The sequence below is a fragment of the Notolepis coatsorum genome (assembly GCF_963971535.1).
Source record: "Notolepis coatsorum genome assembly, chromosome: 10".
NCBI classification, from domain to species: Eukaryota; Metazoa; Chordata; class Actinopteri; order Aulopiformes; family Paralepididae; genus Notolepis; species Notolepis coatsorum.
The window spans coordinates 32,494,909-32,512,632 of NC_140174.1; the positions used below are offsets into that span (position 1 = coordinate 32,494,909).

The 17,724-nt window shown below is 44.0% G+C and overlaps 1 protein-coding gene across 1 annotated transcript in view; it reads right to left on the reverse strand.

Moving 5' to 3' along the window:
* heatr1 (HEAT repeat containing 1) overlaps positions 1-17,724 on the reverse strand; it is a 97,422-nt gene that overhangs the window by 38,972 nt on the left and 40,726 nt on the right. Inside the window, exons 21-28 of the mRNA XM_084323366.1 lie at positions 16,078-16,250; positions 11,022-11,186; positions 8,997-9,233; positions 7,421-7,552; positions 3,690-3,793; positions 1,983-2,129; positions 648-766; positions 427-548 (exon numbers count right to left, since the gene is read on the reverse strand). Coding sequence (XP_084179492.1) covers positions 427-548; positions 648-766; positions 1,983-2,129; positions 3,690-3,793; positions 7,421-7,552; positions 8,997-9,233; positions 11,022-11,186; positions 16,078-16,250 — 1,199 coding nt within the window. The remainder of the gene's footprint in view (positions 1-426; positions 549-647; positions 767-1,982; positions 2,130-3,689; positions 3,794-7,420; positions 7,553-8,996; positions 9,234-11,021; positions 11,187-16,077; positions 16,251-17,724) is intronic.

The following is a 17,724-nucleotide window of genomic DNA, read 5'->3' on the forward strand; positions in this document are numbered from 1 at the left end:
ATTGACTCATCCCTACTCTTCAATGATAATGACAATGCTACTGGGTACATAGTGAGCAGTTTGGCAATTTCATAATTAAAAGAAAATTATATTTATAACTACTCTTTATCTTACTGCAGGACAGGGAACCCTCTGAAAATCCATAGGTCTACCGAGTAGGGCTCAAGCTCTTTTATTCCCCCCCTTGTATAAATAAATAAAAGAAAACAATAATTATTATGTATAATGATTTATAATCTTATTATAAATAATAATTGTCCCTGTATAAATAAATAAACTAATAAAAATAAATGTAATCAAACAGCAGGTTGCTTGCGCAGGTGTATTATATTCTATGCGCATCACCATTTCTACAGGATCACAGATTTATCTTTTTATCGTCAACCATTCAAAGAGCTGTACAGGTTGATCGACGGGTCCACTCACGGGGAAGATGGCCGCCACGGTGCCGAGCAGCAGCAGGGCGTGGTGGTGAGTCTGGGGCATGTCGGACCCTCTCACGCACTGAACCACCAGCTCCACGTTGAACTTGTCTTCCTCCAGGACGTCTGAGGAGACCAGACCAGAGGCAGGTTAGTACACAGGGACTAATGCGGTCAGATAAAGTGAAAGTATTGCTCATGCTTCCCCCCCCTCACTGCAGATACCTGGTGCTATGGGGCCTCCGTCAGGGGAGAGCTTCTGGCAGACGTTGAGCAGGCAGCTGAGGAGGAGCTGCTTGGTGTACTCCATGTTGCTCTGCTCCACCGCGCACGGCTCCAGGCACCTGGGAGGGAGAGGGTGGTTTATTACGGTTAGGGTTCTCTTCCTGTGTGGAAGATATGCAGGGTTAGGGTTCTTCCTGCGGAGGATAGGCAGGATTTGGTGTTGAAACAGTACATAGAATGTTATTTTGCAATAAAAAGTGGGTTAAAGGCCCTGTGGGTTAAAGTCCCTGATACAGTGGGTTAAAGTCCCTGATACCATGGGTTAAAGTCCTTGATAGTGTGGGTTAAAGGCCCTGTGGGTTAAAGTCCCTGATACTGTGGGTTAAAGGCCCTGTGGGTTAAAGTCCCTGATACTGCGGGTTAAAAGCCCTGATACTGCGGGTTAAAGGCCCTGTGATCATATATCACTAAAAGAAAATTGAATGTGCATATGCTTCATGTTTTGATTTGTGACTACTGTCTTTAATGGGAATGTGGGTGGTTTGAACTACAGATGTGCATCAGTGATAATCAAACTGTAAACAAAGAGGCCTATTGGGATGTTAGATCCTAATATGAAAGACTGTGATTTGATGTTATATGCCTGTGATTTGATGTTCTATGCCTCGACTTCGTCCGTTTTGCTGCCGTCTATTTTATACTTGGGGTTCTTCCTGCATAGAGGATAGGCAGGATTTGCTATTCGAATCATCCTGGCATTAGGTACTAGAGGATCTTTATCTGTGCTAAAGTGAAGGTGTTAGTTGCTACTGCTTGGTGAAAACAGTAGAGAAACACTAGATAGAGATAAAATAGATAGATAGAGATAGGATAGTATAGATAGGAGAGATCAGTTAATTTCAGACTCAACAGAACATGTCGCCTTGTATCACTGAGTAAGGTGATTGTGGGTACATGGGTTTCATCACGTTGTCACGACGATCACATGTGATAAGCACTACGTACCACCTCACTGTCGGCCCAGTAATCTCACCTCTGATCACTGAAACACCAGGGGTGATTTTCAGACTGGGCCACACGCTGCTCTTTGAAAACGACTACTCAAACCGTCATTAGGAATCAGAAAATCTAGTCTCTAGTACACATTACTCATTGATCTAATGTGAATGCAGCAAGTAACTTAAGCCTGGCCTAATATTCCAAAAACTAACGCGACAATGGAGAGAAAGAGAATGATGTGCAAAATCTGTCATGAGCAGGATGCAAACACATGATGCTGCATGTGGAATAAGAAGAGTTTTGAGAGGTTTAAAAGATGGCGTCCGTGTCGTCTACCTGGCCAGCAGGCTGAAGAGCGCCGGCACCAGCATCTGGGCTCTCTTCAGCTTCTTCTTGTGCTGCAGCAGCTCCAGGATGAGACTAACCCTCTGCCACGGCACAGCGCCCTCCTCTGGCTCAACGTCGCCAGTCCCCGGGGCTTTCCTGTCCAGGGAGCAGGCAGGGAAGTGTTAAAAAAGATTGCAACATTCTTATTTCATTTAATTTATTTTTTTTGATCCACTTTTTCTTCTCCTGTTTTTTCAGATTTTTCTCCCATCCCAATTTAGTCGTTATGCCAATTCCCCCCTCCCCTTCCTGGTCGTTGCTCGCATGTGCCCCCCACTGGTAGGTCTAGGGAGCCCTGAAGTCTAACAGATGCTTCCTCCGAGACATAGGAGACAGCCAGCCCAGCAGCATCTTTTCACCTGCCAGTGCGGACTCTCATTGGTGAAGTGTAATGCGTGGGAGGTCACACTACCCTCACCATCTCCCTTCCTTGCTGTGCAGGCGGCCTGACCGACCTGTAGGAGTCGCTGTTTACAACGACCAGAATACCACCCCACCGGCTTCCCTCCCGATTCGATACCAGTGTCTCTTAGGTTGGTGACGAGCGCTTAGACCGCTGCGCCACCCAGCCGCCTTATTTCATTTAATTTCAAACCAGTGGCTCGTCTGGTAATCCGGAGGTTCCCGGTTCGATTCCCGCTCCTCCCGGGCAGCGTGTCCAAGTGTCCTTGAGCAAGATACTTAACCCCTAACTGCTCCAGGCGAGCAGGTTGACACATTGCATGGTTGCCTCTGCCATCGGTGTGTGAATGGGTAAAATGAGAGGAACAAATTGTAAAGCGCGTTGGATAAAAGCGCTATATAAATGCACCATTTATTTAAACTCGTGAGACACTGTGGTTACCCTCATTTACAGCTACGACGAGCTCACAAAACAAAGACACCGTTTATCAGCAATTTCATACATATAGGTACAATAAACAATAAGAAACCAGCTAAGGCAGTTACAAGTCGACACATAATGGTCGGAGATCATACTTTCAAATGCAGGAAGAAAATAAACTCTTTCTACTTATCATCTACTCTCTCACTCCATTATCCACAATTTCCAGATCGAGAGAGAGAAACTCAACAGAACATGTCGCCTTGTATCACTGATTAAGGTGATTGTGGGTACATGGGTTTCATCACATTGTCACGACGATCACATGTGATAAGCACTACGTACCACCTCACTGTCGGCCCAGTAATCTCACCTCTGATCACTGAAACACCAGGGGTGATTTTCAGACTGGGCCCCCCCCCCGGCACAGACCACAATGTATGACGTATATCATGCCAGTTAGGGTACAGACCCTCACCTGCACCTTGTGTATACCGTTTATTTTTCTCATATTTTTATATTCAGATCTAATTTCATTGCCTATATTTATGTCTTTCTACCATTAACCTGCCCATACCTGTAGCCCCCCCCCCCCCCCCCATGCTGCCTGAATTTCCCCAAGGGGAGCAATAAAGGAATATCTTATAACATATTTAAAGTAACTATCCTAAGAAATTAGATGACTCGTCGTACAGAACTATGACTTGTCGTACAGAACTTGTAAGTCGCTTTGGATAAAAGCGTCAGCTAAATGACTAAATATAAATGTGTTACAGATTCCAGACCAGCCACAGGACAGGATGTGATCCAGGATCAGTGTTGACGTTGCTCACCTCTGCAGCATCTTGCTCCTGCGTGTCTGCTGAACGGTCACCGTGACTTTAGGCTTCTCTGGAGGAGACAGCTCATTGGCCACCATCTCAGCATCCACAGCAAGCTAGGAGGAGCAGTGGACAATATTAACACTTTGACTGCCTAAAAACGATTTACAACGTCTTTGCTGGCGATGCTAAAGTTGCCGGGGGACGCTGTACGTCGTCTTTATATCAATATTTCAAAAATCTGCGATCTGATCCATAATGTCCCTCCGCTGGCCTGAGAACCACCAGCAGGACCCACTGAGCTCTCTGGCGGTTCAGGAGCGCCATCTGGTGGCCGATCGCGCAACCGCTTAACAGGAAGCACAGTGGAGGTTGTGCTAGATGTCCGTATTGCTTCCGGCCACTCGGGATAGGTTCCGGCATTCTAGCTCGTCACTCTACATAGCGATCGATTGCCAATAACTCGATAAACAACATGATTTGGACGTATATACCATTATACAAGCTGGAGATGGACCGGGTAATAATATATCCCATAATGATAAAATTTCTACTCGACGATGATCGCCCAACGGCGCGCGGAGACTGGGGTGAGTTTCAGCGTGTAACGTTACCATCTTCGATACTAACTGCTTTTATCAACATTTGACCCACATTAGATGATTGGTATAACGCTGCCCACGGAATTATAAACGCCCCCTCGCCCATCCGGTCAACATCAGATGACGTGTAGTAACTTCTAGAAGTACGTCTAGTTGGAATTTTTTATATCGCGCTGATTGCCATCAAACTGTATTTCATCATCAATATAATGCATTTGGGGCTATATATCACGTTCTGGAGAAAGTTGCAGAAAGAGATGAAAACATACTTATACATTAGACCATACTTTACTATGAATATGTGAATGAAAAAGTTTAACGTTGCTACACAATGAACAATACATATAGGACTTTGAATGGGCCCTAATAATGGCAATGTAGCAATAGAATTTAAAAAGTTATAGCCCTGCAAAGAAGGGGACTTTCTCCATAGACAAATAGCGCTGGCAATCTATGGTATATCATTAATTTAACCCATGGCAGCCAAAGTGTTAAAGACCCCATGAAATCAAAATAGATAACATTTTTTTTTTTTTTTTTAAACTTTATTTTTTAGCGTTTATCGCTTTTCTGGTCAAGCATGACCGACAGTTGTAGGGTGAAACGGGAGAGAGAGCAGGGGGAGACATTCGGCAAATGACGGCGAGTCCGGGAATCGAACTCGGAGTCAACCAGATCCGTGACGCAGCACGGAGTCCCGCGACGCAGCGCGGTAACATGGTGTGCTACTGGAGCACCCAACAAACTCTTTTTACTTATCATCTACTCTCTCTCTCCATTATCCACAATTTGCAGAGCGAGAGAGAGAAACTCAACAGAACATGTCGCCTTGTATCACTGTGAGCAAGGCTATTGTGGGTACATGGGTTTCATCACATTGTCATGACGATCACATGTGATAAGCACTACGTACCACCTCACTGTCGGCCCAGTAATCTCACCTCTGATCACTGAAACACCAGGGGTGATTTTCAGACTGGGCCACACGCTGCTCTTTAAAACGACATTTTAAAAGTGTTCCTTTGAGGCTGATCCTTAACACTTTCAGTGCCTTTGATTAACGTTGATTTACCCGGTTGAATGCCACCATCCACTTCAATGTTAGCGTTAAAAACGCCTAATCTATGTTTTAAATTATGGCTATGTGTCTAATCTGCCCGTCGCTTATCAATGACTTGTTTGTCAACATTGTCGAAACAGATTTTTTATTTTCTTTTAACACTTTAACTGCCGAAGGTTAAATTCATGATATACCATCCCTTGCCAGCTCTATTTGTCTATGGAGAAGTTCCCCTTCTTTGCAGGGCTATAACTTTTTAAATTCTATTGCTAGATTGCCATTATTAGGGCCCATTCAATGTCCTATATGTATTGTTCAGGGTGTATGAACGTTAAACTTTTTCATTCACATATTCATACTAAAATATGGTCTAAAGTATAAGTATGTTTTTATCTTTTTCTGCAGCTTTCTCCAGAACGTGATTTATAGCTCCAAATGCATTATATTGATGATGAAATACAGTTTGATAGCGATCTGTGCCAGATAAAAAATGTCAACTGGAGGTACTTCTAGAAGTTACTACACGTCATCTGATGTTGACCGGATGGGCGAGGGGGCGTTTATAATTCCGTGGGCAACGTTATACCATTCATCTAATGTGGGTCATATGTTCATCATAGCAGTTAGTAAAGAAGACGTTAGAGAATAACGCTGAATCTTACCGTGGCTTCCTCGCGCCGCTGGACGATGAGCGTGGAACTGAAATATTCCTATTATGGGATGTAGAAATATCCGATCCATTTCCAGGTTGTATAATAGTATATACGTCCAAATAACGTTGTTTATTGAGTTAGGGCGAGCGATCTATTATCCAGTGTTTCAAGATGGAGTCGCGGGAGCTATAGAGAGTGGCCGGACCACATTTGGATGAGTACTACTGGTTCAAAGGGTGACTTCCTGTTGGGCGATCTGCCGATCGGCCACCAGATGGCGCTCTTGAACCGCTAGAGGGTTGAGAGGAGACCAGCACTGTGTCTCAGGGCTGCGGAGGAAAAATATGATTTCAATCACAGATTTTTGAAATATTGATATTAAAGACGAGTTAGGGCGTCCTCGGCAACTTGAGCATGGCTAGGAAAGACGCCTAAACACGTTTTCGGCACTTAAAGTGTTAATAATAGGTTCATATCCTTTTTATAGCATTTCGAAAAGCTATCGTTCTCTCGAAAATTTCCGGGAAGATAGAGATTCCCTCATAAACGGCATTTATTGGAATATTCTCGAATACACTAGACACGTTGTCATTTGTCGGCCTATTTATGAATCATTTTCAAATAAACGCTAGATTATCGATAGTATATGTGTACGTATGCACGCTATAGACGCAAGCTGAAAAATCGATTCTCTCGTTCCCGCAAGATCACACACACATACACAGGGACACAGTGTTATATCAGCGAAAACAGCTCAGATTACCCCAAGACTGGTAACATAGACTCCTTACCTTAGATCAAATGTTCTCCAAAAAGATTATTCCAATTCCTGATCGCCATTCCAAATATCGATTGCATTGATTGATTGATTATTGGCTGCTGTGAATATATAATCCAGGCTGCTTTCCGTCCCGCGATCACTTCCCTCTTCATCAGATGGCTCGCCAGCATAGTGGAGCCAGTAGGCTCCCCCCACACAGATCCACAGATCTCAGGTCAGTCCAAGCGACTGACCTGCAGTTACACAGGGATAGACGATAGGGGGCGCTTTTTTCCAATCTGAGCTCCTGATGGGGCTGGTGTACCAACGGGAGACTCGGTTGATGAAATATGAATTCAGATCGCTAATAAAAAAATAAAACGATATTTGTCATCGTCGGCACTCAATGTGTTAAATAGGGTACGTTCCAATCAGCCGGTAGAAAAGAGACCCTTTGTAGGGCATTACCGAGGGGACAGGGGACAAGGACCCCCCCCCCCCCCCCCCCCGCCCCCCCACACACACGCTACTACAACTTTTAGTCAGCAGATAAATGCATTTAAATGTTCTATGCGATTCAAAAACACACATAACAGGCATAGAGAAATCTCCTGCGTCGTAACCACCATTGGCTCAGAATACTGCAGTAAACTAACGGTGTTCCTCACCACTTTGAAGACACTACTGATGGTGTTGGCACACAGAGGACTCCTGCTCTCCACCAGCAGGTCAAACATCAGCCCCAGGAGTCTCTGCTGCACCTTCTCATCTCCCAGGCCAGAGAAGAAGGATTTGGTGATCTGAGAACGGCAGAGAAAAACGGGTCACGGCTCATGAGAAAAATCGATGGTATTCCCGTTCATAATTCCTCATACCACTCCTGAAAGCGTGTGCATTTCAGTTTGCGGGGGTAGGTTTATGGAATGGACTACAAGTGGAACCGAAACAGAGCAATAACGTTACATAGATATAAAAAAGCACCGCTACAAATACAGAACTGAGGAACCTTCGATAGTTGGGTCTCAGGAAATGTTTTGATTTCTTCAAAACAAAAATGTATGGTTGTCTTGTTTTTGAAACTCATTTTATTAATTATAATTTTTTCTATCTCTTAAGATAGTAAGAGTTTTACTTTAAGTGTTATGATATTGTAAGAAAGGGGCAGGACTAGATAAGCTGCGCTTCCTTCTGCCTCTTCTCCAACTCATCCTTCAATCAATTATGCATTTAATACTTTTTAATACCCCGCAGATACCCCACTTGTGTTCTTGAGTTGCATCATTTTACGTCCCTATATCTCAAACCCTGCCCTTTTTTCTTGATCCTCCAATCACAACAGTTGTGATTGGAGGATCAAGAAAAAAGGGCAGGGTTTGAGAGAAAAGCGAGGCGAAGCTCGGGATAGGTTGATTTAATTAAACACCTCCCTTCACACTGGATAAAACATGGCGTCTTGTATCACTGTGTGTAAGGTTGATTGTGGGTACATGGGTTTCATCACGTTGTCACGACGATCACATGTGATAAGCACTACGTACCACCTCACTGTCGGCCCAGCAATCTCACCTCTGATCACTGAAACACCAGGGGTGATTTTCAGACTGGGCCACACGCTGCTCTTTGAAACAGACGTTTTAAAAGCTCATACGAGTCTACTCTATGTGATACGCAGGCAAACGCTGTTTATAAACCTAACTTTTCTTTTTTACCAAATTTTATGAATTATTATTTTTTCTCTCTTAGATAGTAAGAGAGTTTTACTTTAACTGTTATGATATTGTAAGAAAGGGACAGGACTAGATAAGCTGCACTTACTTCTGCCTCTTCTCCAACTCATCCTTGTTTGTTTTTCTATGAAGGAAGACGGACTAATTTGTTTGTTTACATTTTGTCTTGCGTCCGATTTGTACGTTTGTTGTATTCGAGATAAAGAAAGATCAACCAATCAATCAAAAATAAGTCCATATCTCTATCATGTTTGTGATAAATAAAGATCAATAAAAAATAAGTCCATATATCTATCATGTTTGTTGTGTTCATTATAAATAAAGACCAATAAAAAATAAGTCCATATCTCTATCATGTTAGAATTGTGATAAAGATCAATCAATCAATAAAAAAATAATTCCTCGTCTCCCATCATACATTTTTTATATTCCATTTGTCATGTGTTGTCATTTACCCTTTTCTACCTTTCCGTCTGTGCCATTAAATACAGTTCAGTTTGATCCTGATGATCGGTACCTGCTCCAGGGCTATGATCTGGAAGCTGGGGATGTCCCGGTAGGGCTGGGCCGTGATGCCCAGGGCTCGGAGGAAGAGCTCCAGACAGGCCTGGTCCTTCACCAGGAGAGGGGCCGCCGCCTCGCTGTACTTCCCCAGGATGACCTGCATCAGCTGGGCCTCGTCATGCAGGAGAGTGAGGTGGACCTGCTGCTCCAGGAGGCGATCCAGCATCGGCAGCAGGAAGGACAAGACCGTCTGGGAAGGAAGGAAGGAAGGAAGGAAGGAAGGAAGGAAGGAAGGAAGGAAGGAAGGAAGGAAGGAAGGAAGGAAGGAAGGAAGGAAGGAAGGAAGGAAGGAAGGGAGGGAGGGAGGGAACAGGACAGAATGTTTTGAGCTGTAGATGAAGGAGACCGCTTCGTCCATGATGTTTTAGTTGAAACATTTGGAGATGGGACCGGACCGATCAAAGATGACGTAAGTCACATATCTGATATTGGCCTGCCTTCAGTGATCCACATACCCGATTCCAGATTCCATAGCAGGGCTCCAGATTGCAACCGTTTTTTTTAAATAGTGCTATGAAAAATTATAACTAGCAGTGTGACTATACCCTTGTTTTTCTCAAACTCAATTTACCTGGGGGCTGCTGGAGGTAGACTCTGGGTGAGGCTGGGGTATTGACTAATTGACTAAGGCGCTAAACCCTTATTCCACAAAAAAAGGGTTTCAAGTATTCCAAAAAAAAAGTACAACTGATCCAATCTTCTCACAAACTCACTAAAACCTCACAAACACCAGCAACTAAGCATTCTAAGTGGTGTCAGTGGACTCATCCACAGCTATGGAAATGCACTGTGCATTTTTTTTTTATTCTATCACAAAGCTGTTTAATCAAATCAGCCAGTATTTCAGTTATTCTGGTTGCTGTGCTATCTGAGGAGGATTTGCGTTTGTTTGCCTTCAAACATGGTCTCCATCACTTCAGTCATACATTATTTTATTATTTATGCATCAGAGAATGGCTACTTGTGTTTAGCCAAAACCCATGCCACTGAGTGAGGACTTGGTTGCTTTTTCTCGTTGTGACATAGCTTTAACAATAATTCTGCTTGCAGCTTGATATGATTTCATTCCATATATTTTGGTGGTTCTTAGCACTGAATTTTGAGGAAATGTTGCATCAAAATAACTTTTGTTTCGTAGTGGCGTTTCAAATATGCCACTCTTCACAAGAGCTACAGTTTCTTGGCATATTAGGCACATTGGTTTGGTGCTGGGAGGATGCACGCATATTTTTCAGTCCATTCACCTTTGAATTGCAGCGATTTTCACTGTCGACTTTTCTTTTACATCTTTGAACATGCCATCTTTTTCTACTAGCTGCCTGCTGGCGAAACTAGGCTACTAGCTACATTTATCTCACGGAGATAAAACTGGGAACAAGGTTACTAGCTACAGTACCTGCAGATGAAACTACCTGTAGATGCGCTGTCAACTCTCTGCTCTGACTCGGTTGAAAGAGACGACACGCATTCCGTGAAGACCCGCCCTACTCTGTCTCTGATTCGCAGACTGTGGGTGGGGGGGGGGGGGGGGGGGGGGGAACGCTGACGGAACGCTGAATGTGATTGGACCAGCAGACAAACAGGGAGCAGTGCAGCCGGACATGCAGAGCACTGCTTGCAGAGGAGATAGCAGAGAATGTTGAGGATGCCTGCTATACGCACTGGATATATTTTCCTTCCACTTGGTATCACTCCGGAATCACGTTTCAACCAAGTCACTAACGAAACGTTGCGGTCATGAGCCTGCTCTATGGTAGCCTACAAATTATAAAATAAATAAAACTTCCAACTCGCACAACGACGCAAGTTTGAGACCCCTGCTCTAGAGTGTGCCCTCGCCTCGCTTGTAGTGGCATTAAAAACATTGTTTTTAAATATCATGTCCTTCTGTGCCACAAACGAAACGGTGGTCCGAAAATTCATGATCAGGGCAGGAATATAGCGTATATCCCCCCACCCGCCCCTCTTCATCGCTCACCTCTCCGTTGACGTGGACCAGGGCTAGGAGCAGGGTCTTGGCCGTGTAGGAGGGGCAGTCCGTGTCCTGGACGCTCTGGAGGAGCTGCTCTATGGACGACAGCAGCTTCTTCCCCTGCGTCTTGCCTTTCCCCGAGACGCCCTCCTCGTAAACAACACCCAGGGCCTAAAGGCGGAAATAAAAGACGGGTCAATCAGTACGGGACGCAAGACAAATATTTATCAAGCTACTAAGAGCAGGAATGCTAGTCTAGGTTAACTATCGGATATGGTTCTCCCCTCCCCCTCTCCCTCCCCCCCCCCCCCCAGGGTATCTGCAGGTTTCAACAAGTTTAATCTAAGACTTTTTAAGACCTTTTTAATACCATTATTATCTTTTTCCTCCTTTTTCCGTTTTTCTCCCATCCCAATGTTAGTCGTTTTACCAATTCCCAATCCCTTTCCTGGTCGTTGCGCACTCTACCACCTACCGTCGGTCCGGGAGGGCGGAGACTATCACATGCTTCCTCCGACACATGTGTACCCAGCCCACCGCTTCTTTTCACCTGGCAGCGCGGACTCTCACTGGGAGAGTGTAACTTGTGGAAGGTCACACTACCTCTCTTAGATCCTTCCCTTGCTGTGCAGGCGCCCCGACCGAACTGTAGGAGTCTCTGTTTACAACAACCAGGACCCACCCTCGCCGGGTTTCCCACCCTCTAACACTGCCAATTGTGTTAGTATGGACGGTCGGCCAACCCGGAAGCACCACAGCTGGATTCGATCCCACTGTCTCTGTGGTGGTAGACAGACGCTTTGTCCGCTGCACTACCCGGCCGCTCCATATTATTATAATTTAATCAGTCAATCAATTGAACCCTTTCTCTGCCACGCTTATATCCATCAATGTTTGATCACTGCCAGCTCTATTTGTCTATAGAGATGTTCACCTACTTTGCAGGGCTATAACTTTTTAAATTGTATTGCTAAATTGACATTACTATGGCCCATTCAACATCGATTAGCTATTGTTCAGGGTGTAGGAACGTTTTACTTTTTCATTCACACATTCATACTAAAATACCATCCAGAGTATAAATATGTTTTTATCGTTTTCGATTGATGCCAGATTAAAAATTTCAATTGTACAAGGTCCTAAACGTCATGACTGATCTGCTGGTGCCCGGAGTGGGGGGGGGTTAATAAGTCCGTGGCCGACGTTAAATCATTTATGTAGTATGGGTGATTTATAGATCAGAGCAGTTGGTATGGATAATAATAATCAAACACGCTGAAACTCACCGCATCTTCCTCGTAGCGATGGGGGATGCTACTGGAGCAAAAAGATCGTTATTATGGGATGTCCATCTAGTTGGCCCAGTTCCAGGTTGTATAATACTAATATACGTCCAATCATGTTGTTTTTATCGAGTTATGGCAACGGATCCATGTCCAGTGTGTCGAGATAAGCGAGTGGCCGGACGAAATATGGGTGAGCACCACTTCCGGCCGCTCACTTCCGGTTTTGGCAACTCGCCGATCGGCCACCAGGTGGCGGTCTTGAACCGTTGGAGAGTTGAGAGGAGATCTACAGCACCCGTCAAGTCTCCGTGGGTGAAATATGATTGCCATGACAGAAATTAGAAATATTGATCTCAAAGACGCTGTACGACGTCATTGGCAGATTACGCATGGCGGAGAATGACGTCTTAACACGTCATTGGCGATTAAAGGGTTAACAGCCGGGCTGCCACCCAAAATATTTAATACCTGTGCAAATGAAATAACAAAAATGCAAAAAGGACATTTTAAGGCGTTAAATTGAGAATTATGAATTTAATACTTTTTTATCCCCCGCAGATACCCCACTTGTGTTCTTGAGTTGCATCATTTTACGTCCCTATATCTCAAACCCCGCCCTTTTTTCTTGATCCTCCAAACACAACTGTTGCAACAGTTGTGATTGGGAGATGGAGAAAAGCGAGGCGAAGCTTGAGATAAGTCGATTTAATTCAACACCTCCCTTCACACTGGACAAAACATGGCGTCTTGCATCACTGTGTGTAAGGTGATTGTGGGTACATGGGTTTCATCACGTTGTCACGACGATCACATGTGATAAGCACTACGTACCACCTCACTGTCGGCCCAGTAATCTCACCTCTGATCACTGAAACACCAGGGGTGATTTTCAGACTGGGCCACACGCTGCTCTTTAAAACCAGAAGGATTGAGTCGTGTACATGTGAATGTATGTAGTAGTGAGTTTGTATGGGAGTGTCTGTGTTTCGGCCAATCTGAGCAGGACAGACTTTGGTGTGTAAGTTAGAGGTGAAATTGAGAATGAGGTTCACGTTTTGTTTTACTGTCCTGTTTACGAGGATGTAAGGGAAGAACTTTTTAGTAAAATGTCCTGCATTTATGTTGATTTTCTTTAGCTGGATGAATATGAACAACTTAAGTTGTGCTTCGGGAAGGGAACCTTTTTTGTAGCAGATTTTATTTGTCAAGCTTGGGAGAGAAGGCAGAATAATTTGTTCAAGACCGAGCTGTAATCTGTATCCATGTAATATGAATTGAAATAATGAAATGTAATGTGTGATGTAATAATGGAAACAGTATTTTTTTTTTTCAACAGTATTTTAGAGTCTTATAAACCCATGAGTAGGGCTGGGCGATATGGCCAAAAACGTTATCCCGATAAAATTATAAAATTATTTTCATATAACTCGATATCGATAATTATCGTCGATATAATGTCTGTCAAGTTTAATTAACTTATTATGCCCGGCGCCGATGGACGGGCTATTAATATACTTGTTTTGTTGCTGCGAATGTCTCGAGAGTCGAGTTGATGTCGTCATCAGTCCGCGCACGTTAGCAGTTAGCCAAAGCAAACGGAGTATCTCATGACAATGTACTAAATATGACCCTAAGATACTCTGTTCCGCCCCAATACATTGCAACGACGTCCACCGTATACCCCACACTACTATAACAGTTACCCTCAAAATTCAAAACACACACCAACTCGGCAGGTAAACTGTAAAATAGCGCTGTACAAGCTAAGTAGCCTAGCCAGCCTCGTTTCCGAGCGGTGTATTCCATGACAATGTACTAAATATGACCATAAAATACTCTGTTCCGCCCCAATACATTGCAACGACGTCCACCGTATACCCCACACTACTATAACAGTTAGCCTCAGAATTCAAAACACACACCAACTCGGCAGGTAAACTGTAAAATAGCGCTGTGCAAGCTAATTAGCCTAGCCAGCCTTGTTTACTGAGTCCTACCTCAGGGCTGTACGCTAAGCTTTTTCACTAGGGGCACACTTGCCCCTAAATGAGAAATTTAGGGGCAAAAAATATTTTTTAGGGGCACATTTTTTAATAACAATTTTACCATTATTAAAAAAAATATGTTCCTCCTGCCTCATTACTGTGGTCCTTTTATTTAACATTTAAGTGCGTTTGTTTTCAGGTTTGTATCTTTTATAATGAACCAACTGAGTGTGTAAATCACTAATAGAACAAAAACAACAAACTGTGTGTGTGTGTGCGCGCGCTTGTGTAGTGCTCCTTGAATGAGATCATCACAACACACACACACCATTAATCAGGAGGAGAAGAAACTCTGCATACATTTGTTTCACAATGAAAAGTGCTTTAGAAATCAAATGAATTATTATTATTGTAAATAACCTCATGAAAGGTTTATTATTTGTATGGGTAATTACCTGCTTCATATTTGTGATGTTACTGGTTTCAGTGTGTGCCTAAAGTGATCAATGTGTTGGGCCGTTTATAGAGATCTATGCCAATTAATGTTTATGTATATCCGGGACTTTTTTTTTATAAGAATTGAGAGGTATTTGTATATATGACCTTTATTTTGAAAACTGTTGCAACGCAACCTTATTTACATTTGCGCTTTTGACAGTGAAATGTTCAGTCCAACTTAGCTCGAAGGAAAGACTAATAAAAAAGGTTTAATTGACCCGTATGAGGCTCTTACGGTAGGACTTTGATTGTTTATAGAAGTGGAATGTAATACTATGCAAAACGAGAAATAAACAGTGATTTTACCAGCAGTCATTTCATTTCATATACGGGGAACCGACAATTATTAGTATTATATTATTTGCATATCGTCTCATTATTAGATAGATAGGTTGATACTTTATTGATCCGCGGTGTCAATTTAAGTAGACAGTATTTCACGTCCTAATAGTGGGGTACTCACGTAATGCATGGCTGATCCTGAACGTTAGAAGTTTCCGTGTCCCCGTCAATCAATCATCACATCATCACGTCAATCATCATCATCTTATCATCTCTCCACATCGGACGTGGTTGTCATAAAATTGACTGATATCCATTATCCACTCCGTTGTTCTTGCGGAGCAAGAGCCATATTATTATTTAAAGGAAGCGGCTACATTCAGTTTCGTTTCGCTAGGAATTATGGGATTTGGTGTTGGATGTATAGACTACGCAGATAGGGACATGGTCTTTAATCGCACGATAGACTACAAGTTCCAAGTATATAGCGTGACCCAGATTCACTCCGCGCAAATCTTTTTTTTCACTCAGGCTATCGGTGATCGCAGTAAGTTCATTCATTGCCGACAGATTCTTTCATAGCACCACGAGCTCGCGTGAGTGGCGTCATCACACGCCTTGGATAATTTAGGAGTGAAATACGAATGCAAGGCTTGAAAGCACTACTCGCAAGCCCGCCCCCAGATAATATTTACCAATCGCAACGGCCAATTAAAGGGGCAATTCGCGATCATATCATCGCAGCGTACAGGCCTGTACCTCCGGGTCTACTTCCGGGTCTCCTTCCGCTGTCGGCCATCTCCTTCACTGATTGGTTGTTAGTGCGTGTGCTCATATCCAAGCTTGGAAAATCGATATATCGAAACTTTGCGACCACGTTTCATGTTTATTTCGAGGAAATAATTTATCGCGATAGTTATCGTTATCGTTTTATCGCCCAGCCCTACCCATGAGGGTTGGGCATTTTGTTTACATGACACGGAAATAAAATAATCAATCAATCAATCTGACCTGGCTGAGGTGGGCGGGGTCAGCGATGATCTCCTCTGTGTTCCTCAGCAGCCTCTCTATGATTGGATGGAAGGGAGAGGAATCTGCTCCCGATAGGCTCTCCATAGCGCCGATGGCCACCCTCCTGACCTCTCGCATCGGACAGCTGAGGCAGCTCAGCAGGGACAGGACGACTAGGGCAGCCAGGGACACGCACAAAACAAACCATTTCTTTAGTGACTAATGTTTCATTTCATACCAGATTAAACAAGAATCTACCGCTCTTTTAACATCCCTCATTTTCTCTACTTATTACTTGGTTCGTTAGGGTTAGTGTTCTGAAGGTCCAGATTAACACATAAAGTCCACGTTTATTATTTTGTATACCTTATATATTGTTTATTTGTATAAGATATATATTTCACGTCGTCTATTTACGTACAGTATTTTATCATTCGCATCTTGGCATATGTTCCATTCATCGCGCCGTAGGCGCGTGCGCGCATGCACCTGTAGACAGCGTGAGCGCATGCGCGGGTTCAGGACATGCCCGGGCATGGTATGTGAGAGCGTACGTTTGGCGCAGTTGTAAACAGACCACAACGTATCTTAAGAGAGAGAGAGAGCTGGTCGGCTAGTTAAATACAATATTGTCGAGCCACCATTGGAAGAGCCGAGTGACATAGTTTGAGAGAAGTGAAGTAAATAATAATTTCTTTTTTTTTATCCACTTTTTCTCCCATTTTATATATTTTTCTCCCATCCCAATTTCGTATCATCCAATTCAACCCTCCCCTGTCACGAACGCTGTTTCTTGCCTCCCACAAGCCGGCTGCAATGTGGACTAAGTCATACATAGCACAAGTCCCCTCCGGTACTTGAGGTAACAGCAGTCGCATCTTTTCACCTGCGCAGCTCGATCTCTCAGTGGCGAGGAGTAACACGTGGGAGGCTCACGCTGCCCCCGACACTTCCTGATTCTACTGCACAGGCGCACCAACCGACCTGTAGGAGTCGCTGTCCACAACGCCCGATCCCCACCCATCAGTTTCCCACCCCCTAATACGGCCAATGTGTATTAGTACGGATGACCAGCTAAACTGAAAGCAATGTGGAGCGCTGGGATCGAACAGGCGATCCCAGCGTCTCCGCATTCGTGGCGAGCGCCTTGCCCACTACCCCACGTAGCCGCCCAAGTAAATAATCATTTCTATAGATTTGCAGACGGGCAAATAATAAAGGAACGTTGAGAGACTTTGGGCTGAACCCAGCGGCGTTCTGGATTCAACTAACTACTACTGACTACATGCGGGTTAGCCTTAACATAAAAGGGCTAACTAGCTAGTGACCATGCCATCGGGCTTTTGGAATATTAGCTATTAAACCTGCCATCGGGCGTTTGTAATACAGGAACCAGGTCCGTACGAGACCCCCTATCCAGCGACGACAGGATTATACCACGTTGGTCTGCAGCTCTCTGGAGTAGGAACTCCAGAGGATATCGTCTCCATCCTTCTCTTGCTCCCCCCGTGCTGTTCACTCCGTCTCCCTCCATTCAGAGCTCCAACGGTCTGGTACCAGTAGTTTAGGAACTATAATTACTTCGGACATTGTTGCATTGACATTACATTAGTATCAGGAGATCTGTGATGTATAATATGTATGTTT